A 22,725-nucleotide genomic window follows, 5' to 3' on the forward strand; every position below is an offset into this window, starting at 1 on the left:
CATCTGCTTGTCAAGGGAGCAGTGGCTGAGGGCGTGTAATGGCAGGCAAGGAGGACAAGAACCACCAGGGATACTATAGAGGGCCAGGAAGTTTTCTAAGATTCCCTCTAGGACAAGAAGGGATATGGCATGTTGGAGTAAAACAGACAAGGAAAGAAGTGAAAAGTTCAGGAATAGACTTAGAAATGAAACCTTGAAGTCCATGGTCCTGAGTCCTCTTTAGCCCATCCTTAAATGCCTAGGAAATATTCTAGAAATGAAGGGAGAGACTACAAATAACACTAATTACAGCTGCAGTTCCAGTGACCACTGCCCTCCCATTTTGCCAGAGATTAGAACATTTACTTAGGGGTGGGAGTGGGGATGATGGAATTCCAGTCCCGTTCAGTGGGAACTGTGAAAACTCAAAACAAAGTACTCACAGTATTTTTTTTACAGTTTGAGACACAGATTGTACTCAGACTTGATTTCTTGGAAATTATCAATGTCAGTGCTCTGTGAAGGACAACCAAGCTCCAAATGGGACGGAGAGGAATTCGGGGTCTGGTGGAAGCCAGTGAGTGGCATGGACTACCAGCGTCCAGGACTGCATGGGTGAGTTGGGACGAGAGGCACTTACGTTCATTTTCCTGCGGCATCGAGAGAGGTTGAGGAGGAGAGACACCTTTAGTTCCCGGAAGGTTTTCAAGTCCTCACCAAACCCTTCTCTAGGGAATTTCTTCAGTGCGTACTGGTAGCGCTGGGCAGCCTCCTTGACTTTACCTTTCTGATGGAGTACAAGACGGCAAAAGAAACTGTTGGTCTGCAGAGCAGTCGGAAGGCTGCTCCCCACTCCCTTCCTCCTGCGAGCAGCTGCTATGACCATTAACCCTCCCAGGCCCCGACCTAGGGCGATGGTCTGGCCCGGACAGTGAGAGCAGAAGAGCCTGCGTCTATAGGAAACTCACTTGGCAGGAAAGGCAAAGTTGGAGGGGATACCCAAGCCAGAGGAACAAAGCCTTGGTGGATAAAAGGCCCTGACCTCAGCTTCCCAACTGGGAAAGCCCTTTGTAAAAAGGATTTACCTTCCTCATTTCAAGGTTCATTTTTCTTTTATTATTTTTTAAATATTTATTTAAGTGAAAGGCAGACTTACACACACACACACAGAGAGAGAGAGAGAGAGAGAGGGAGAGAGAGAGAGGAGGGAAAGGGAGACACACTGAGTGCTGGGTCACTTCTCAAATGGTCACAATGGCTAGGGCTAGTCCAGGCCAAAGCCAGACCCTTTGTCCTGGTCTCTCGTGTGGGTGGCAGAAGCCCCAGTACCTGGGCCTCCCAGGAACGTTCGCAGGGAGTTGGACTGGAGGTGGAGTAGGTGGGACTCAAACCAGTGTTCCATATGGGATGCCGGCATCGCAGGTGGGGGCCTCACCCCCTGCACCACAACTGACCTCTCCACGTTCACCTTCCTGAACTGACCTCCCTGGGACACACATTGCCTGGTCCCAAGCACTCCAGAGTCACGACTTCTCCTGAGTTTCTGACTTGTGTGGAGTGCTTTTCTCCTACATGACACCCACCTTGCCTGTTCTCTCAAGAGGTTATTCTCTTCCTCAAAGGATGTGGGAGCTGCCACAGTCAAGCTGTTGTTTCCCTAATCTCATATGAGGGAAAATAAGTATCACTCAGTTTTCCCCATGTTTTGGGAGAAGGCATTGGTGGGTGGTCAGGGAGAAGTGAATCTTGGACTTTGTATCTAATCTGACCTTGTAGGAGGCATTTTCCAAGATGCAGCAAATCTATGACCAATCTAGGGGTCTAGTCCCAGGGGCCTTGAACTTTCCCTACATTCTGCATCTGACAACCTGTAAGCTGAGCCCAGAAATCACAGGAAGCAACTCTGATCTTTATCCACTCTATTCCTTCTGTATAGCTGCAACTCCAAAGGGATATCATTTTTTTTTGGACAGGCAGAGTGGACAGTGAGAGAGAGAGAGACAGAGAGAAAGGTCTTCCTTTGCCGTTGGTTCACCCTCCAATGGCTGCTGTGGCTGGCGCACCTCGCTGATCCGATGGCAGGAGCCAGGTACTTCTCCTGGTCTCCCATGGGGTGCAGGGCCCAAGGACTTGGGCCATTCTCCACTGCACTCCCGGGCCACAGAAGAGGGCTGGCCTGGAAGAGGGGCAACCGGGACAGAATCCGGCGCCCTGACTGGGACTAGAACCCGGTGTGCCGGCGCCGCAAGGTGGAGGATTAGCCTAGTGAGCCGCGGTACCGGCTTCGGGTTTTTATCTTCCCTTTAGTACCTTTACCTGAGGGGAGATTTAGTCTTCTAAGGAAAAATTCTTGGTGGGAACAATAAAATTTTTGCTTATTTTCATTAGGAGATAGGATTCCTTGTCTTAGAATACTAGAAAATATGTATATAGTGACCTTTTTTTAAAAAAGTTGCATCTACTTGAAAGATTGTGTGTGTCTCTGTGTGTGTGTGTGTGTGTGTGTGTGAGAGAGAGAGAGAGAGAGAGAGAGAGAGAGAGAGGTGTAGAGAGAGGCCTTCCATTTGCTGGTTCACTACCCAAATGCCCGCAACAGTCAGGGCAGGGCCCACGCAGGTGGCAGGGGCCCCAGCACTGAATAAGTTTCTACTGCCTCCCAGGATGCTGAGCTGGAAGCTGGATCGGAAGCAGAGGTGCTGAAATTTGAACCGGCACTGTGACGTGGGGCGTGGGCATCCCAAGCAGGAACTTAACCTGCTGCACCATAATGTCCACCCCAAGGATCTTCACATGAAATTAACGTTGAGGGCTCAAGTTTCCTGAAAGCCTGAGAACTCTAGATTGTCCTGACTCTCACTCAAAGTGCACTGAGGAAACGCAACTGGGTTCTCAAGGACTTGCATACTCCTGCTACAAGGGGAACGACATGTGTCACAGTCATTCCCTCATCTTTTAGGTTCTTATAGAATGTCTCGGTGACCCCTGTTTTCAAACAGTGGGTTGGACGTACAGTCACCTTCAGGAGCGGATGATCCAGCTATTCTTAAGCCACTGAGATGACTTGGACACGGAATGTTCTTAAGGAATTTCCCATAAGCCACGGCAGTTTGTCTGTGTTAGGGTATGTAGCCTTCAGCTTGAATTCTGAGTACAAAAAACTCCAAAATCTTTTTACTGTTATTCAAGAGGTGACTTTAAGCAAATCTTCTAACTGCTGTTTGTCTTGGTTTCCCTTTCTTTTTCAAGGATACTGACAAGCTAGTAGAGCCTTAGATGTTTAATGCTATATAAGTATGAAAGCTAGGATCAACAGCCTGATGCAGCTACATTACATATAACTGCTGTTCCACGAGTTTCCAGATCTCACGTAGTAGATGCCATGTAAAACCTGTGTAATTGCCCGTTAGTGACCAGTAAAGCTAGGGCTTTGGGTTGCTCAGCTGCAGGCGTGTGTGTAGGTTACTGTCACTCTTGCTGGGCAGTCGAAGACTCAGGATGCTCAACTTTTGAGCCCATCACTGAGGACTGACCTTCTCCCTCTGACTCTAGAACAAAGGATGAGAAATGCCAAGACTCTGGAAGATTCTGTGTGCAGAAATCAGTGGTTATTTTGAGAAAACTTTGTTCCTCCCTCCCCTCACCTTATAAAACATGTCCCCCTCTTCCATCAGCTTGCTCAACAGGATGATCATGATGTCTGGTTTGGAGGTGGCCATCGCCCACGTGGCTGGACCTGTAGTGTACAGGATGCATGATGGGTAAAAAACTCATACAATGTAAGGGTGGTAGGAAGCTAGGTGAAAAAAACATCCTGGGGGAATTTCTGCTGAGAGAACAACTTGCTCCACAACAATGACCTCATCTTTTAGACCTGGGAGTGCTTTGGTGACTCCCACTGCCAAGAAGCTGCATTGGAGTGGTATTCACCTTAAAATAAGAGTCTCAGAACTGTCGGAGCGTGCACCACAGGAGGGCAGCAAAGCCTGCGTGGCCGCGTGTGGGCAGGCCCTGGCTTAGTTTGCAACGGCTTTAAATAAGGGAAAGTGGGAGAAGGGGTTTACAGAAAACGTCACCACAGGATTTGAAAGATCCAAAAAGGTGATGAACTTTAGATGTGGGACTAAAATACCCAGCTGTTTTTTATAACCGTACTTTGCAGAAGGGAAGCCATTAGCAACTGTAAAGGCCCCCCGCGGCTCCTGAGTACCACATAGGACTCTGGGATCCACTTTGAACCAGGAGCACAGTTCGGATGTCAAACAGATGTGAAACAAACCAACACGGATGAGGACTACTTTAACCACAAAGAGAAGAGAAGGTTAAATTGATTAGTTTTCGGATGCCTGAGTTATTTACCAACTAAGCTTTTCAAGGTTAGTTATCAAAAGTTCAAGTTATTCTCTACAACAGTCATTAAAAAAAATCTTCTTTTAAGGTGAAGTAAATTAAAAGATTAGAGGTGTAGGGGACTCATGCAGGCTAAATCAAAGAGGAGAAGGCAAAGCTGACCAAGCCATCAGACCACGCCTGATGCTGACAGCGGTGAAATATACCTCGTGGGCGACTCGGTAACGTCTGACAACCTTCAAAGAAAGGAGAAAACAAAAAGTTGTAGGACAGGAAAAAAAAATGGATGAAGGTGAAAAAAAAAAAAAAAAAAGAAGGAAAAAGCAGCAGTGAGAGGCAGGCAGCAAAAAAGCCAGCAATCAGCCAACCCTGGTCTACAGGTCTGTGGGCGGGGAGCAGCTGGGGCGGCAGCAGCACATTCAGAGCAAGGGAAAGCAAAGGCTGGCGGCACTGCAGGGCTCCAGGGTGCTTACGGGGCGGCGGGGGGGCGGGGGGGGGGCTGGCCCAGAGGCCGCACTGAGAGCCTCCTTGCCAAGGCCACAGGGGCACGGCAGAGAACCACGTGACTCCCGACACAGGGACGCAGAGCACAGCTCAGACGGGTCTTTCTCTGGAGCAGAAGCCTTTCTGTTCATGTGGACAGGAATTGGGCCAGGGCGGAGGGGGAACTAGATACACTCATACCAAACACCCAGGGCAGCCAGACCACCAGGCCAGTCTGGCCCCTGGGCACAGATGGCCAACAGCATCTCCCTGTCTCCTACCTATCTTGGCTCCTTTCTTCAGGAGAGTGACGACAACAGAAGTGTTCCGGCACCCTACTGCTCTATCCAAAGGGCGCATTCCGCTGTAGTCCACATGCTCGATCATGGCGCCATGATCCACCAGGAACTGGACCTAGGCCAGGGACCAAGCAGAGCAGTTAACACAAGTGGAATGGCTGCACACAGCCCCGCCGCTGCCTGCCCTTCACTCACTGCTGGTCTGAAGCAGGCTGTGTAGCCACGGGGATTTCAGGCCACAGCCTGAAACACATGTGAATCCTTGGGTTTTACCCGTGTTTTGAATATTCCTGCCCTCCAGCAAGTACAGATCTGAGAACTCTGTACCAGGAATCATCCTAGCATGACTCCAGCTTCAGGCTGGACAGGTGGATGGAGAACATTCTTTCTCTGCTTCTGGAGGCCCATTTAAAGACACTCACCACCTCTGCGTCACCATAGAAAGCGGCCAGGTCCAGCGGGGTGCGGCCGTTCTTGTCTGCGTGGTCTGTGGCGGCTCCATTGTCCACCAGAGAACGAACCACTGAGAGATGGCCCTTCAGACAAGCCCAGCTGAGGGCTGTCAAGCCTTCTTTGTCCATCAGAGCTATGGAGGCACCTACAAGAGCAAGTGGTAACACAGGCCTGAGGAAACAGAGACGGTCACAGTCCTTAGGGTGCACACTCTGCCGAAGAACACCTTTTGTTTCTGGGCTGTTACGGTGCGTCAGCTGTGTCTCAAACCAGTGAACAAACACGACTCTGATCCTATAAGCTGCCAAGAGATTAGGGTGCAGTTGCTTTATTGGGTATTCAGGTCTTCCACAATCCATCTCTACGTTTACTCCTATTGTTAAGTTTCACTGGTCTCCTGTGAGGATCCTTTACTTGGCCAAATGGCTGTCTGCTGCCTCTAGAACTTCCCATAAGTCCAGCTCATCCTCACTTCCAGCTGCACTGCTCCCCTGTGTGCAACACCTCTGTCGCTCCCCCTCTTCGTGGAGGAACGACACAGGACCCTGCGCTGTTCTTTCGTCTGCTCGGCCCTCCCCGGGTTTGCTGCTGGTTCTTCCCGGGTTGGCTACTATCCCTTCCACCTCTGTGGAAGGGCAGTTCCCCCTGGCCACATTCCCCACTTCCGCAGGGGAGCGGCACACTGCCGGCCGGCTCTCTCGGGGGCTGCACAGGTGTTCCCCTTAGGTGTTCCCCTTAGATGTTCCTCGTGCATGCCGTCTCTCTCCTCCTTTATAGTCCTCCTCTGCCAATCCCAACTCGGCTGCCCACACGCCGAGCACGCTGCTCTCCTCCAATCAGGAGCAAGTCCTACAGTTTATTGGCTGAACTGGAGGCAGCTGTGCAGAAGCTGTTTACTTCTCTCCCAGCGCCATAATGTGGGAGAGCAGATGCACAGAACAAGTCTCAACTCCAGCAACTCAGTCCAGTCCGGGCCGCTCCCCACACACCTCCTCTTCCCCTTGACTTGCTTTACTTCTACCCATTCCTGGGAACTGTCTCTTTCCCTGCTTGCAAGAAAATTCTCCCAGCTCACTGTTACATCATGAACCTGCTTAACATGTCACCTTGTTCTGTTATTTATCTGCTTGTATGCATCCTACTTGTGTATTTTTTTATTTTATTTTTTTAATTAAAAAAATTTTTTTGACAGGCAGAGTGGACAGTGTGAGAGAGAGAGACAGAGAGGAAGGTCTTCCTTCCATTGGTTCACCCCTCAAAGGCCGCTGCACTGCGCTGATCTGAAGCCAGAAGCCAGGTGCTTCTCCTGGTCTCCCATGCAGGTGCAGGGCCCAAGGACTTGGGCCATCCTCCACTGCCTTCCCAGGCCACAGCAGAGAGCTGGACTGGAAGAGGCAAAACTGGGACAGAATCCGGCGCCCCGACCAGGACTAAAACCCAGGGTGCTGGCACCGCAGGCAGAGGATTAGCTTAGTGAGCCGGGGCACCAGCCAATCCTACCTGTGTATAATACATTCTTGATAAATATTTTCTGACCTGAGTGGAAGTTTCCCATTGATAACAGCACAAGCGGCCGGCACTGCAGCTCACTAGGCTAATCCTCCGCCTTGTGGTGCCAGCACACTGGGTTCTAGTCCCGGTCGGGGCGCCGGATTCTGTCCCGATTGCCCCTCTTCCAGGCCAGCCCTCTGCTGTGGCCAGGGAGTGCAGTGGAGGATGGCCCAAGTACTTGGGCCCTGCACCCCATGGGAGACCAGGAGAAGTACCTGGCTCCTGCCATCAGATCAGCGAGGTGCGCCGGCCACGGCAGTCATTGGAGGGTGAACCAACGGCAAAGGAAGATCTTTCTCTCTGTCTCTCTCTCTCTCACTGTCCACTCTGCCTGTCAAAAAATAAAAAATAAAATAAAAAAATAAAAATAAAAGATAACAGCACAAGCTCCTGAGAGACCCTCATAAAATAGGCACCTGATACCTTTATCATGGATGATAGCACCGGGTCACGTTCTCCCTTGGGGAGGGAGATGGACTTGGGAGGACACTGAGAACAGGCCACAGATGAAATTCTGGGCTTAATCAAAAAAAGCTGAAATCCCAGAGTCAGACAGTAGAATGCTGGGTACCAGAGTCGGTGGGCGCTGGGGGTGAGGGTTGGGGAGATGCTGGTGAAGGCAGACTCTTAGGAGGAACCAGTTAGGAGAGCTACTGTCCGTGATGGTGGCTACCGTTAAGATCAGCATATTGTATGCCTAAAAACTGCTAAGACAGTAATTTTAAATGTTTTTAACCACAAAACTAAAAGTATATGAAGTAATACAAGTTAAATATCTTGATTTAGCCATTCCACAATGTATGCATATATCAAAGTAGCATGTCGTACACCATAAATAATATAAAATTTTAACCTGCCAATTGAAAACAAAAAGACACTCAGAACTTAAATTAGCCTTCTGCAATAAGCCCACCCTCACCCTTGTAGCCCCTTCATATTGGGCATCTGCTTTCCTTCAACTTGACTTGTAAGGATCAAGTATACCTGATAAGCTGCGGGAATCAGTCTACAATTGAATAGACATTTGGTTCTTAGGCCAAGACTGTAAGCTTTTCGACATGAAGGAGCCCGTCAGTTCCTTGTTAGTTTTGAAGAGTGCCTAAACAACTTTCAACACAGTTGGCATGTCATGCTTATGAACTAAATTCTAGAGCCCTACTATGCGTGGGACACTTCCCAGGCTGCCTCCTCACGTGACAGATGCCAGCTTGAGCTTGGGACCTGCCACAGGGTCTGCTCAGCAGTTACTGGGCTGTCACCTTTGTGCCCCACACACAGGCCAGCAGACTGTGGCCTCCACAGCACCGTGAATGCTAAAGGTACCTACTCTGATGCTATGAGAGTCATTTAGGAACTGGGTTATCTTTTCAAAATGGTATAGTTTGCAATTAAAACACTGATCTAAGAGGGAACGAATGTGAATATGGGAGAGAATTTAAGGAGTTTCCTCAGATACAACATCTATAAATTCCCCAGACTCCAGTGGTGGGAAGGCAGAAGGCTAAGCAGGTTCTGGATGTATGTTACAGGTAAGGAAAGATAAGAACAGCTGGAATTTATAAGGAAATATACATGAAACAAATCAACAATCCATTCAGTATTTGTAAACACAATCTGTAACCTTCCTCTTATCTCCTGTCTTGTTTCATTAACTGCCTGGGAAATTCTCGTCATTCAGAAGTGGCAGTGTTCATCTTACCACTTTGGAGCTACCGTCAACTCTTCTATCCTTATTATTTCCTGCATGCAACCGGTATTTATATACAAAATATTCCTTGCACTTGACTCTAAATAGATGCTTGTAGGATTTGATGATTTAGTGAAAGCCTCTTACTGAAGCTGAAAAAAACAAACCCATCTTAAGACCAGAATGTCTTCGGTGGCAAGGAAGAACCCATCTCAGGAATCTGTCTCCTGAGCTTCTGAAGGCATCTGGCAGACCCATGCAGGTGTCCAGAGGTCATCAGTGCTGAAGAGATCCTGCCTTTTCCAGTGGCTTCACTTAGTCCGGAACATGGACTCCTGCCACATCTCATCCTGAGACTCTAGGCACATTCCCTTCTCCAAATCCCCTGCGCCCCTACAGAAAGTGAAGCCAGACTTGTCTGGAAGCTCGCACTGGGGAGACGAGGGCCACTCTGCACTCCACAAGAATGACGCCAACTCTGGCTCAGTCTTGGGTCTAGGGTTGCGGAAATAAATTTTCCTTGAAGATCCAGGAAATCTCTGACTGGGCTGTAGTCTGAAATCTCAAGAATTCTTCCTACTATGGAGGTCCTGCCATCACCAACCACTGTTGTGCACAGTCATAGAAATCTGCAGGAGCCTGAAGTGCTTTATGGTGGCAGACCTGCACAGCGGTGAAGCTCATCAAGCCCTAAAGGATGAGCTCCTTTGGCTTATTCCCCATCCACCAGAAATCTGTAGAGGTAGTTAAGTGTCAAAAGGTATTCTTACAACAGCAGGATAATAGTATCCTGATTCCCCAAATAGGGTTTCACCATCAGCAGGTGTCTTAATCTCCATTTTCTTCCTCTGGCTTCAAAAACAATATCACCTGTTAAGGCTTACCAAAGAATTGACAAAGTTAAAATATAATGCCTAAAAGACATTTATTGAGTATATATTAAAAGAAATCACAATTTTCAGATTACTAATTTGAATGACAGAGTTTGGGAAATGCTAATTTGATTAAAATACCCCCAGCCATAAGCAAACAGAAAATGTTAGAGGGGCTCCACTTGTATTTAAAAGGACATGAGATGGCCTTTCATGTTCTAGCCAACAGGGTCCATAATGTCCATTCCTAACATCTCCTGGAACCCACTGCTGGAACCCATGAATCCAGCGGATTATTGTGAAAGTGGCCACCCCGAGACTGACCTTGTGCAAGCAGGAAGTCCACAGTGCCCAGATGGCCTTCGGAAGCAGCCATCATCAGGGGGGTGCGGCCCTGCTTGTCCGCCATGTTGACATCGGCGCCATGGGTGAGTAAGAGATCAACAATCTGCAGGTGCGGAGACACAGGGACCAAACAGGTCAAGAAGAGCTGCTGAGAAGACACATGCAGTGCTGTGCCCCGTGCTGTGTGAGCTCTTAGCTTCTGTGCAGGTGAGCAACCTGTCTGAGCAGCTTTCTACTACACCTACACCCCAAAGCCCGAGGCACCTGCACAGTCCTAGCACCAAGTGATTTAATCTAACTCTCTTACAGATAACCTCATGAGAAGAATTCAACTAGGAATATCTAACTGAACCACTAAATTAAAAAAATTTAGGATAACAAACCACGATTTAGACTAAACAATCCCATAGTGGAAGCTCCATCATGAGTCTTACCTACGTCTGTGCCATTCTATTGTTCTCTAGGGAGTGCCAGCCTACCTGCAGCAATGAATATTTATAACTGAACTGAAGACAATAAACTGCCTCCAATAACTCTTTAGTACTGTTTGGCTCCTACAGCCTTTTTCGTACTCAGATACCTCTGAAAGTTATTATCAGCATGCCTTATTTTCCACCCCAAGTATATAAATTAACACTTATCCAGCATCTAAACATCTGGAAAGATCATATAACTAGGATTAGCATATTTTCCCCTTTCTTTCAGCAGGTCTGAGACACCTGCTAGCGGGGTCAGCAAGTCCTATTGAGAAACCATACAGCCAATAAGTGCCTGGGCCTGTGGAACAGGAAGGGGAGGGCACTCCAAGAGCAGGACAAAAGCAGTCAGTCAGTGTAGACTATGATGATGGCTTTGAATGTTAACTTTTTATCCTATTTTCAATTAACAATAATATTAATTACAAAGGCCCATCGTCCTCAAACTCAATGAATTTGGGTGATCCAGACTTTGCTTGTAGTCTTTTTGCTTTTTGCATCAGAAGGTCCCATCCCAGAACTCATTCCTGTCTGAGGGACCAGAAGTAGCTACTTGTTTACCTGCCAGTGGCCCTGGCGAACAGTGCTGAATAGGGGCACAGCCCCTCGGCGGTTTGGCTGGGCCACTGCTGCCCCTTGTTCCAAGAGCAGACGGCATACCTCCAGTTTGCCCCTTCCGGCTGCTGCTGTCAGGGCTGAGGGCAGAGAACAAAGACTGAGGATGAGTGGTTCTTGTCACCAGGCCTCTGCGGTAAGCATGGCAAGATATCTGTGTTTGATGGATGTACCTCCAAGAAGTAAGCTTTAAGAAAGATTTATTTTATTTATTTGAAAGGCACAGTTAGAGAGAGAGAGAGAGAGAGAGGGAGAGAGATCCTCCCCTTCACTCAGCAAAGCCAGGAGACAGGAGGTTCTTCTGGGTTCCCCATGTGGGTGCAGGGACCCAAGCACTTGGGCCAACTTTCACTGCTTTCCTAAGCACATTAGCAGGGAACTGCATCAGAAGCAGAGCAGCTGGGACTCAAACCGGTGCCCATATGGGATGCTGGCCTTGCAGGTAGCAGCTTTACCCACTATTCTACAACACCGGCCCTCAAGACTAAAGATTTAAAGCTGCCTTAAAATCTTTAAAAGAGGCCGGCGCTGCGGCTTACTAGGCTAATCCTCCGCCTAGCGGCGCCGGCACACCAGGTTCTAGTCCCGGTTGGGGCGCCGGATTCTGTCCCGGTTGCCCCTCTTCCAGGCCAGCTCTCTGCTGTGTCCCGGGAGTGCAGTGGAGGATGGCCCAGGTGCTTGGGCCCTGCACCCCATGGGAGACCAGGAAAAGCACCTGGCTCCTGGCTCCTGCCATTGGATCAGCGCGGTGCACCGGCCGCAGCGGCCATTGGAGGGTGAACCAACGGCAAAAGAAGACCTTTCTGTCGGTCTCTCTCTCTCACTGTCCACTCTGCCTGTCAAAAAAAAAAAAATCTTTTAAAAGAAATTTTAAAAGAATTTTAAAAGATGTAAAAGCATTTTTAAAAGAAAAACAATGAATAAAACATGTAAATGAGCTTATGATATATGTGTACAAGTATATCTTTTGAAAAACCATTTTTGACTGAACTCACTTGGTTTCATTTTTCCTCTCCAGACTGACTTCCCTGCTTTGCCCTTCCTCTCTTTCGTACCTCTTCTAGCTACAAATCTGTTAGTCTGTGCATGAAGGGGGGATCCAGAAAAAGAGGCTTTTGCAGAGATAAAGTCCTCTTTAGAATTAGCTGGGATTGGCCAGCGCCAGCTCACTAGGCTAATCCTCTGCCTGCGGCGCCGGCACCCCCGGTTCTAGTCCCGGTTGGGGGACCAGATTCTGTCCCAGTTGCTCCTTTTGCAGTCCAGCTCTCTGCTGTGGCCTGGGAAGGCAGTGGAGGATGGCCCAAGTCCTTGGGCCCTGCACCTGCATGGGAGACCAGGAGGAAGCACCTGGCTCCTGGCTTCAGATTGACGCAGTGCGCCGGCTGTGGCAGCCATTTGGAAGGTGAACCAACGGAAAAGGAAGACCTTTCTCTCTCTCTCTCTCTCTCTCTCATTGTCTAACTCTGCCTGTCAAGAAAAAAAAAAAAAAAGAATTAGCTGGGATCAACTTCTATTCTTGGGTTTTCAAACCTAGAGAATTAAAGTCAGGAGTTATAGTCTAAGGGCCTTGGGCTAGTTTTCATTTAAAAAATTTTTAAATTTATATATTCATTTTATTTCAATAGTGGGGGGGGAGAGAAATAGAGAGAGAAAGAGAGGAGAGAGGAGAGAGGAGAGAGAGAGAGAGAGAGAGATCTTCCATTAGCTGGTTTACTCCCCAAATGCCCTCAACAGTTAGGGCTGAGCCAGGCTGAAGCCTAGAGCCAGGAACTCCATCCAGGTCTCCCATGTGGGTGGCAGGGACCCAAGTAGCTAAGTTATCACCTACTCTCTTTTAGAGTGTGCATTAGCTGGAAGCTTGAATCAGAAGCACAACTGGGACTTGAACCCAGGTACTCTGATATGTTTATTTCAGAGACACACAAATACAGAGGGAGGAGTGGGAGGGAGAGAAAAAGAACTCCCCGATTTACTGGTTCACTCCCCGAATGCCTGCAATGTTCAGGACTGGGCTGGGACCTGTGCCAGGAGGTAGGAATACAATCCAGGTCTCCTATATGGGTAGTGGAGACCCAATTACTTAAACCATTATTGCTGCCCCCCAGCATTTCCATTTGCAGGCTACTAGAGTCGGAAGTCAGAGATGGGAACTAAACTCAGGCATTCTGATTTGGGATGTGGGTGTTTTAACGATTAGGCTAAATACCTTCTTTTATGCTTCATTTTAAAGAAAGAGGGTAGAGAATTAATTTTTCAAACTGACTTGGAAAGTTGATGTGATAAGTAATGGGTCCTTCTTTTAGTTTTATTACTTATTTCAATGACAAATCAGAAAATGATAATATCTATTTTTAAAGATTTATTTATTTGAAATGCAGGGTAGGAGAGGGAAGGTGAGAAGGAGAGGGAGAGAGAGAGGGACAGGGACAGGGGAGGGAAAGAGGGGAAAGAGAGAGAGAGAGGGACAAGGACAGGGGAGGGAAAGAGGGGAGAGGGAGAGAAGGAAAGGGAGAGAGAGGGGGAGAGAGGGGGGGGGAGAGAGGGAGAGGGAGAGAGAGAGAGAGAGAGAGAGAGAGACCGACCTTCCACTCTGATATGGGATGCTGGCATCATGGACAATGGCTTAATCTGCTATGACACAGTGCCGGCAGAAATGATATTTGGTAGGTTCAGATATTTCAGTTTGTAAATGTTGGAATCTAATCAGAGGAGCAACTGAAATTCAAATCAAATGTTCATTCATTTTTTAAAATTTAAGTACAAATTATAGTACTTTTTGTCTTTGGGATTTGCCAAATATATCTACAACTGAATCATATGCAAAATTAAAACCATCATAAATTTCCACAAAGATAAATCTTCCAGGAATCTTTTACTTCCCCAGGCATAAGAAGGTCTTGTGAAGGAAAATGTGATTTCAGAAGATGTTTGCACTCTTAGTTCATCCCTATCTATGGTTTGTCTTGCATGTACTTCTTTATTTCTTTTAAAAGATTTATTTATTTATTTGAAAGTCAGAGTTACAGAGAGAGAGAGAGAGAGAGAGAGACAGATGTGTACTTATTTTCAAGTTTATTCTGAAACTGTTGCTATTGGCATTGTGTTCAGCTCCTCCCAGAAGGGCAGAGGTCTGGTCCTACTGAAGCGCAGGCCATTTCTGAGCCCTGACTGTGAGCAGAGGAGTCAGCGCTGTGATTACTCGGAACCTCTCCTGCTCTTCAAGCCCACTTCGTTTCTCCATTTCCCAGATTCATATTGTAGTTGCTAAAGGCAACTTGTTACTTTTCTCTATGGTTCAAGACCCAAGAGTAGTTTAAGAATTTGACTGGGATAGTCATTTGCTAGGAACTGGAAAAATCAGCTTTTTGGTGCATAAAACAAACCATATGGACGATTTCTAACTCCTATGTTCTGATCTCATATAAAGCACATTATGGGCCATATAGCAAACCTCCCTATGTGTGGAGGCCAAATGCATTCTATTTCACAAAAAGTATAGACAATATTCCAGAATTAAGCCTTTCACTGATGACACCAATTCACAGAATACATTTGAATATTCACAACAGCACCCATGTGGAGAGCTACCCCGTCCACTCGAACAATGATATTGCTCCGGTCGGGTCCTTTCCCCTCACTGGAAAACAGTCACATGGAAAGGAGTGTTCCATCCGGCCCTTTTCTTTGTTGTCTCATCTCTGTTGCTTAGATTATGATGTCATTTGGCAGCAACTTTCGGCTGATAGCTGGGCTCAGCCATTAACATGGTTGGCCAATTTCATCTCAGAACAACACATTTATGTAAAATGGAATCTGTTTTAAAAATCCAAGCACAAGGAATGGCTTTGACTGGGTTTTATATGAATCTTATCAAAAACTCTTAGAACTTTTTGAAAGAAAAGAGATTAAGGTAAAGCTAGTTCTGTAAAACAACAAACTGATTCATAGACCAAGCATAGCAGTTAGGAGCCAAATCTCTTCCTAAGAAACCAGTAACAGAATTTGCTCCCTGGCTTGTCAGCATCTGATGAGACGTAAGTGATCTTTCTCCAAAGGGAAACATCTAAGGAGTCTGAAGAGGCAGACAGGATACAGCTCAGCATTGGGGAAAGAGCCAGAATCTGCTCGGATGGGATGCTGACACCAAGTAGAATGCAGAGAAGCAAACGACTGTTTTCCACCTTGAAAGAATACAGCACGGACAGGTCATATAAATTAATGGGCAAGTAGCTGGGGAGACATAAACTGATCATTGCTATCCAAAGCATATTAAACATTTATGGAGCTATTTGTTAAGACACTGTCTCTGTCTAAGGAACTCATGGTCAAGTGAGAAAAACAGACAGATAAATTATTATACAGTGTGGAAAGCACAAGAGAGAAGTCCATGGTCTGGAGGTGGCATGGAGAGAGGTATCTGAGAAGGGCTCCGGGAAGCAATGATACTTTGAGCTAGACACTGAGAGATTAGACAGGAGACTCACAGGCATGGCAGGACTGTGGGGGCGTACTCAGCGAAGAGGAAGTACACAAAAAGGCACTGAGGTGCGAACCAACATGTTCACTGTTACTGGAATTACTGCTAATACATATGGTTGTAGCTATGACTGGTCCTTTTATACTACATTAAGGAACTTAATTCTCTAAGTAGTGAATGAAGATCCGTAACCAGGAAAGTGATATGAACATATTATGACTTAAAAAGGTCCCTTTGACTGAAGTCTGGGAGATGAAACACAAAAGAAGAGGCTAAAGGAAGAAAGATTACATAGGAGGTGATCGCCATAATCTAGGCAAATAATGAAGGCAGGAATTAAGGGAACATAGCCTATTTTGTGAGCTGGGACTTCTGGCCACTTCCAGGGCTGGACTCCAGAGTTGCTAGAAGCTTTTAGTACTGGTTCTGGTCTGCACTCACAGCACAAGGGAGAGGAGGGAGTAGCAAACCTTCTTTGTGTTTCTTCCATGTTGCTCTGTGAGAAGTCTATGAAAAACCCTATCGAGTGGGAGAGGTCAGCCAGATGGTGAAAGCTGGATGTAGGAAGATACTGAAGAATAAAGAGGCTGCAAAGGGAGGGCAAAAGCAACCAGAACATCGAGTGACCTGGTTTTAGAAAATCCAGTCTGTAAAATGAAACCTCAGTATTTCATTATACATTAAGATGCATTTCATTGATTCTAACATTAAGTTTTCCCCCTACATTTTAACATCTCTGAAGTCAGGAGGCATCTTACAATTGATGTGATAAAGAAATATATCAGCTTAATTGGCAGAAGTTGTTTTTAATGAGTTTTTAACATTAGCGAACCTGTTTTAAAATGCTTATTTTTTATTTTCATCTACTTGAAATGCAGTCTGAGAGAGAGACAGAGAGTGAGCAGAGGAGAGGAGAGAAAAGAAGGGAGGGGAAGGGAGGGGAGGGGAGGAGAGGAGAAGGAAGTGGAGGGAATGAGAGGGGAGGGAAAAGATCTTCCATTTGCTGCTTCATTCCCCAAATGCCTGCAATAGCCAGGGCCAGGCCAGGTAAAGTCAGGAGCCTGGAACTCCATCTGGGTCTCCTAGATGGGAGGTAGGGATCCAGGCCCTTGAGCCATCACCTGTTGCCTCTCAGGAGGCATTAGCAGAAAGCTGGATCAGAAGCAGAGAAGCACAACTCAAACTGGCGCTCTGATATGGGATGCAGGCATCCCAAGCCACAGTTTAACCTGCTGTGCCACGATGCCAGCACTAGTAGAAGGTTTTTGTTTTTGTGTTGGCAGTGGCACATAAAATCATGGTTACACAGTTTCTTATAGTTACTGGTATCTTAGATCTGATGTAGTAAATGAAACAGGTTGTTGGAAACACTGTGACCACTGCATTTTCTTTAGGTAAAAGTTATGTTGTTTAGGTGACTATCAAAGGTCGCTGAAGGTCACTGAGCAGTTCTATGAGTACATGCAAAAATATATGCTGGATTTTGTCATGGAGGAAACATCATAAATCAATGGGTCGTTACAAACTTCGAATGATTATGTGCTGCAAATTAGAAAGGAACATACATATGCTCAGTGAGCTCTTCACTGCAGACAGAAAAGCAATTCAAAACCCATCCTATACTAGCCGTGGGTTGTAAGATCATTTTCACACTGCAAAGACAACTGTTATATTCCAGAAATTTTTCTGAATTCAAATAATTTTTTCATAGATCTAGAAATTATATTACAAATATTTCATAACTCATATTTAAGTACCATTTTACATTTATAATACTAAATTATTGTAGTTAAATAACCAAGTTAAATATAATTCTGATTATAGACATGAAGTTCTGATTTTTAAAATCTTGAGATATGATACACATGTCTATAAATTAATATAAAATTACATTTTAAAGCATGAAATACTTTTAATACCCTGAGGCCATAAAGTTTTATTCTCATAAGAGATTCATATAGATAAAAACAAGTCTTCTATTTCGTTCACACTCTTCTTGAACATTTACAGGATTTCTTTCAAGTTTAGCACTAGAATGATTCAACACTAAGACTGTTAGTCTTGTAACTTCTCTCCAATCTCATCACTGGGCCATGACTTTTTTGTGCTGCCCCTGGTAGTTACACACCCATGGCCTTGGCAACAAGTCTTTGGGAGGTATGGCAGTACCATGTTGGGGAAGGCTGGGCTGACAGAAGTTACCCAACACATGCCTTCCACAGCCCTAAGATGCCGCTCCCCTTCAGCCTGTCCCCCAGCTTCCTCAGGGGAGCGGTGTCCACAGACAGCAGCTGTTTCCAGCTGCACATTCTCCTCTAATCTGTCATGGGCTCTTAAGCTGCAGCTGCCTGGCATCTGCTTTCTTTGGCTCTTACACACGGAGGGATTGTTTGCAAAGCAAATTCCCAAGCTGTGGATCATTTCACATGATTTTAAAACAGTCATGAAACCTATATAACATTTTGTCAGGGGAAGAAGCATCATAATTCCACAGGTCATTATTAATTTTAAATGAATTTAAGAAGACTCTCTTACTTTTAACAACACTCTTACCCTAACCAAAATGTGTAACTTTCTTGTTTGGTAAAATGTTCTCCCTAAATTGGCCACCTCAATATTGATCTACTTCTACTGGCAAATATGACACATATCTGTGGTTTTTCTACCATTTTCACTGCCTTGGTTTCATAAAAATACAAAGGTTACTAAGGTTTCTCCAGATGATCCAGTTTAGATGTGGAGGAAAGGCAACAATCATTTTCTGCAAAGGCCACAAGGAAGGAGCTTCTGTTCGTGGAGTGTGTGAGAACCAAACATACATAACTCACTTTGCTGTGCTCGCTTCGGCAGCACATATGCATAATTCATGTTGCTACAGACCAAGAGGAGTTGCATGGGACTGGGTCTTACAGGGCGATATCTCCGTTTTGCATCCAGATAGCAGCTTGGCTCATAATGCTTTCAGCTTACTGTGTCAGAAACCACACTACCGTAGTAACACTTGGTTAACCCAGAGGTGGGGATAAAAAGGTACCCTACTGTTTTATAGCTGCAGGTGAACAGTTATTCTGATGAGAGAAATACTTATTCCCTAACTACTACAAATATGCTATAAAAACAGAGAAAGGCCACAATTATTTTCTGCTCTGGTTTGGAACGTTGCAAGGAAAACTTTCAGTCTTTTAAAAGTATTTGGAAACGAGTAGGAGAAAAGTTTTGTTTGGAAGACGACTGCTGATGGTATGGAGACTCCAGAGGGAAAGAGGACTGAGAGGGGAACCGGACTTTTTACTTGGGTTGAATCAATCACCAATACAAAAGTCCTAAGACAGAAGAATGCCAAATGTAAGCCAGAGAAAATAAAAGGATATGAAATACGGAGGGTCCACAGAAACACAATATGTTCATGGGAAGAGAGCAACTGTGCATGAGTGGTACCTGTCTCTCCCCAGAGACTGTCAAAGCTGTTAATCTGGGCTCGTTCCACTTCCTCTTCATCTTTCTCTGGAAGATCAAGTAGGTAGGAGACAATCTGAAACAAGAAGGCGTGTCAGCTCAGACTTCAAGTGGAAAACTATACTACTACACTAGCCTGTGAGAGTTGGAAGACATCTCACTGATCTAAGTATCACTAAGTCTCTTGCACACACAAGGAATCAGAACTGACCTAGCAAAGCAACTCAATGCAGCCATGATGAACACCTCTCCTATCACAGGGACACAATTCATTTACATGTATACGACTACCAAAAATTATATATTCTGAGGCTGGTACTGTGGTACAGTGGGTTAAGCTTCCACTTATTATGCCAGCATTCCCTGTTGGAGTGCAGGTTTGAGTCCCGGCTGCTCTGCTTCTGATCCAGCTTCCTTCTAATGTGCCTGAGAAAGCAGCAAAAGATGGCCCAAGTGCTTGGGCCATTTCCACCCATATGGGAGACCTGGATGGAGTTCCTATTTCCTGGCTTCAGCCTGGCCCAGCCCTGGATATTGTAGCTATGTGAGGAGTAAACCAGTTAATGGAAAATTAGTATCTCTCTCTCTCCCCCTCCTTCCCTTTCTGTTGCTCTGCATTTCAAATAAATAAATATTTAATTATTATATATTCCCCATATCTAAGTTAAATAGAGAATCACTTATCCTTCCAACTTAAATATACCAGAAAATAAATATGGAGAAAATTGAGGACCTGTATGTCTTCAGAGTAAAGCAATTATTTTCCTTTTTTCAAAAATGTAAGAGGCAAGAAGAGAGAGAGAGAGAGAGAGAGAGAGAGAGAGAGAGAGAGAGAGAGAGAGAAAGGAGTGAGAGACAGCATGCTCCTATCCACTGCTTCACTCCCCAAAGGCTGGCAACATCCCCTGCCTAGAGCCCAAGCTGGGAGCTGGGAACTTAACCTAGGTCTTGCACATGGGTGGCAGGAACCAATCACTTGAGCTGTCACCAACGCCTCCCAGGCCCTGCATTAGCAGGAAGGTGGCGTCAGGAGCAGAGCTTGCTCTTGAACCCCGGGATCTTACCCACTCAGCCAAAAGCCTGTCCCTGAAGTTTCAGTTTCCTGAGCAGTGTGATGAGAAGTAGTTGAACAGTAGATGTCATATCAGATTTAATGTCAGTAAAGTTACTGGAAAAAGAGCAAATTGGGATGCAATTTCATTCATTAAATCCTGGTTAAACTACAACCATAGGTTAGTTGCAGATACAAATTTGACAAAAACCACCAAAAGTATTTCATAAAGAATACTGTGTATTTCATGGTCATTTGTAACACATTCTTTTATCAGTCAAGTTTATAAAATTTAAGTATATATGCACACATACACATGCACACACACCTGCCCCACTCCCCTCACCGTCAGGGTCAGTTAAATATTTCCTAGTGAAGTACCAATTCCATACATTTGCCACTATTATTACTGTTTGTTATTTATTTATTTATTTTTGACAGGCAGAGTGGACAGTGAGAGAGAGAGACAGACAGAAAGGTCTTCCTTTGCCGTTGGTTCACCCTCCAATGGCTGCCGTGGCTGGCGCGCTGCGGCTGGCGCACCGCACTGATCCGATGGCAGGAGCCAGGTACTTCTGGTCTCCCATGGGGTGCAGGGCCCAAGGACTTGGGCCATCCTCCACTGTACTCCCTGGCCACAGCAGAGAGCTGGCCTGGAAGAGGGACAACCGGGACAGAATCCGGTGCCCTGACCGGGACTAGAACCCAGTGTGCCGGCACCGCAAGGCGAAGGATTAGCCTAGTGAGCCGCTGCGCTGGCTATTACTGTTTGTTATTAACAAATTAGCAAGGATACCATTTCCACAGTGTTTAATAGTCTACAAAGCACCCTTCATACCAGTCTTATAAAAGAGAATTTATTTTTATTTTACTAATGGGAAAATAAGGTTCTAAGAGATGAGGCACACTGTCTGAGGTTTTGAGGTAATATGCAGCAAAGCTGGGAATCAAACCTGTTTCTTCTGAGCTTTTTTGTTTTTAAATTATTAATTGGTTAGAGAGGTGGGGAGAGGGGGGACAGAGAGGGAGGAGGGGTAGGAGAGAAAGAGAAAGCTCTCAGCATTGATTCACTCCCCAGATGCCCACAGTGGCTAGGACTGGGCTATCCAGGGCTGAAGCTGAGAGCTGGGAACTCAATCCAGGTCTCCCATGTGGCTGGCAGGAATCCAGTCACTTGAGCCATCATGACTTCATGGGGTCTGCACTGGCAGGAAGCAGGGGCAGATACCAAACCCCGGCACTCTAATATGGGATGCAGACATCACTTTTTTTTTTTCTTAAAGGTTTATTTATTTGGAAGACAAAGTGATGAGAAAGATCCTCCACTCAGTGATTCACTCCCCAAATGCCTGCAACAGCTGTGACTGGCCAGGCCAAAATCAAGACCTGAGAATTCCATCTGGGTGTCCCACATGGGTAGCAGGGACTTTAGCCATCACCTGCTGCCTCTCAAGTGATCAGCAGGAAGCTGGCGATTTTTAACAATTCAACCAGTTTCTCTTGGTTCCCTAGGCCCTTCAATCCATAGCATAGGAAAAAAATCCTCCTGTTTTCTTCTTACCTCAGTGTAACCCATGCTGGCTGCAGCAATGAGGGCTTGCTGGATGGCCTGGCTTTTCTTAAACACTCCTTGCTGTTGTCCAGCCATTGTCCAGTCACATTGAATTAGAAACTTGACCACCTCCAGGTGACCTCGGAGTGCAGCATGGACCAAAGCACACTGTCCGTTCTTATCCAGGTGATCCACCTACAGCGAGAGGACGGAGAGCGGCGTGAGCTGAGCCTTCAGGCAGTAGTCCCAAACTAGTCATGCCAGCCCCCTTCAAATGTCTGGCCGACGAAGCGCATCCTTTCTCACCCCCAGGACCTATCTCCTGGTAAGTTACCATCTCAGGCTCCATTGCTTCTGAGATACAGCTCTGCTAGATGTCCCTCTAGAGAGGATTGTTTTTCTCTGGAAAAGAATGTCAGGCCTTTGTTTCACATTAACAGAAAAATAAAAAACAAAATTCTCTGCCTGAGCTTTGTTGTCCTGAGGTACATTCTCCTTTGTCCTCAAATAGTTCTTTTTATAAAGAGCAAGAACTGACTCGTAGCTATGTTGGCACAAAAAACTATCTTTGAAATCATGAAAAGGAGAAAAAATTTTGAAGTTCCAATTGTTTAATCTTCCAAAGAAGCAAAGCATATCATGAATAACTCATTTGACCACGAAGCTTTGGCAAAGGCCACTTCCTCTTCCAATGGGAGCGTAGAATCTCAAAGACCTGGGCAAAATGACTATAGGCACTTGGAGCTTCAGGTTTGACTAAGCTCTAACAGCAGTTTTTATCACTTACATGTTGGCTACACATTTATGTTGATCAATCTACTAGAAAGTCCTTGGTTACAAATTTCAGTGGCTGAAGCAGCTTTTTCTACTGCGTATGTAGCTATCTGACCCCGACAGCACTTGCAACGCTGAGCTCTTTCCGGCTTTCCTAGTGACTCTGGTTCCACCCAGTCATCTGCAGAACCCATGTTTACTGAAGGCCTCGTAGGTACACACGGAGTAAAAAGGTAAATAACAGAGTGATACATAGATTGTGCTCACAAGGGCTCTTTTTTTTTTTTTTAAGAGATTTTATTTATTTA

At 45.9% G+C, this 22,725-nt stretch overlaps 1 protein-coding gene across 23 annotated transcripts in view; it reads right to left on the bottom strand.

Moving 5' to 3' along the window:
- TANC2 (tetratricopeptide repeat, ankyrin repeat and coiled-coil containing 2) overlaps positions 1 to 22,725 on the bottom strand; it is a 439,275-nt gene that overhangs the window by 11,225 nt on the left and 405,325 nt on the right. For 20 of the 23 annotated variants that reach the window (XR_007911352.3, XM_051825097.3, XM_051825096.3 and 17 more), the window contains 9 exons: positions 21,653 to 21,838; positions 19,023 to 19,116; positions 11,054 to 11,187; positions 9,996 to 10,119; positions 5,531 to 5,706; positions 5,091 to 5,223; positions 4,533 to 4,562; positions 3,621 to 3,712; positions 620 to 766 (listed from right to left, as the gene is read on the bottom strand). Coding sequence is in view for 22 of the 23 variants with exons in the window: in XM_051825097.3 (XP_051681057.1) it covers positions 620 to 766; positions 3,621 to 3,712; positions 4,533 to 4,562; positions 5,091 to 5,223; positions 5,531 to 5,706; positions 9,996 to 10,119; positions 11,054 to 11,187; positions 19,023 to 19,116; positions 21,653 to 21,838 (1,116 nt within the window). In the remaining variant the exon portion in view is untranslated. The remainder of the gene's footprint in view (positions 1 to 619; positions 767 to 3,620; positions 3,713 to 4,532; positions 4,563 to 5,090; positions 5,224 to 5,530; positions 5,707 to 9,995; positions 10,120 to 11,053; positions 11,188 to 19,022; positions 19,117 to 21,652; positions 21,839 to 22,725) is intronic. The other 3 variants (XM_051825098.3, XM_051825091.3, XM_051825090.3) reach the window with 1 other exon arrangement.

Source organism: Oryctolagus cuniculus, chromosome 17, assembly GCF_051225735.1.
Source record: "Oryctolagus cuniculus isolate XC-2025 breed Fujian yellow rabbit chromosome 17, ASM5122573v1, whole genome shotgun sequence".
NCBI lineage: Eukaryota > Metazoa > Chordata > Mammalia > Lagomorpha > Leporidae > Oryctolagus > Oryctolagus cuniculus.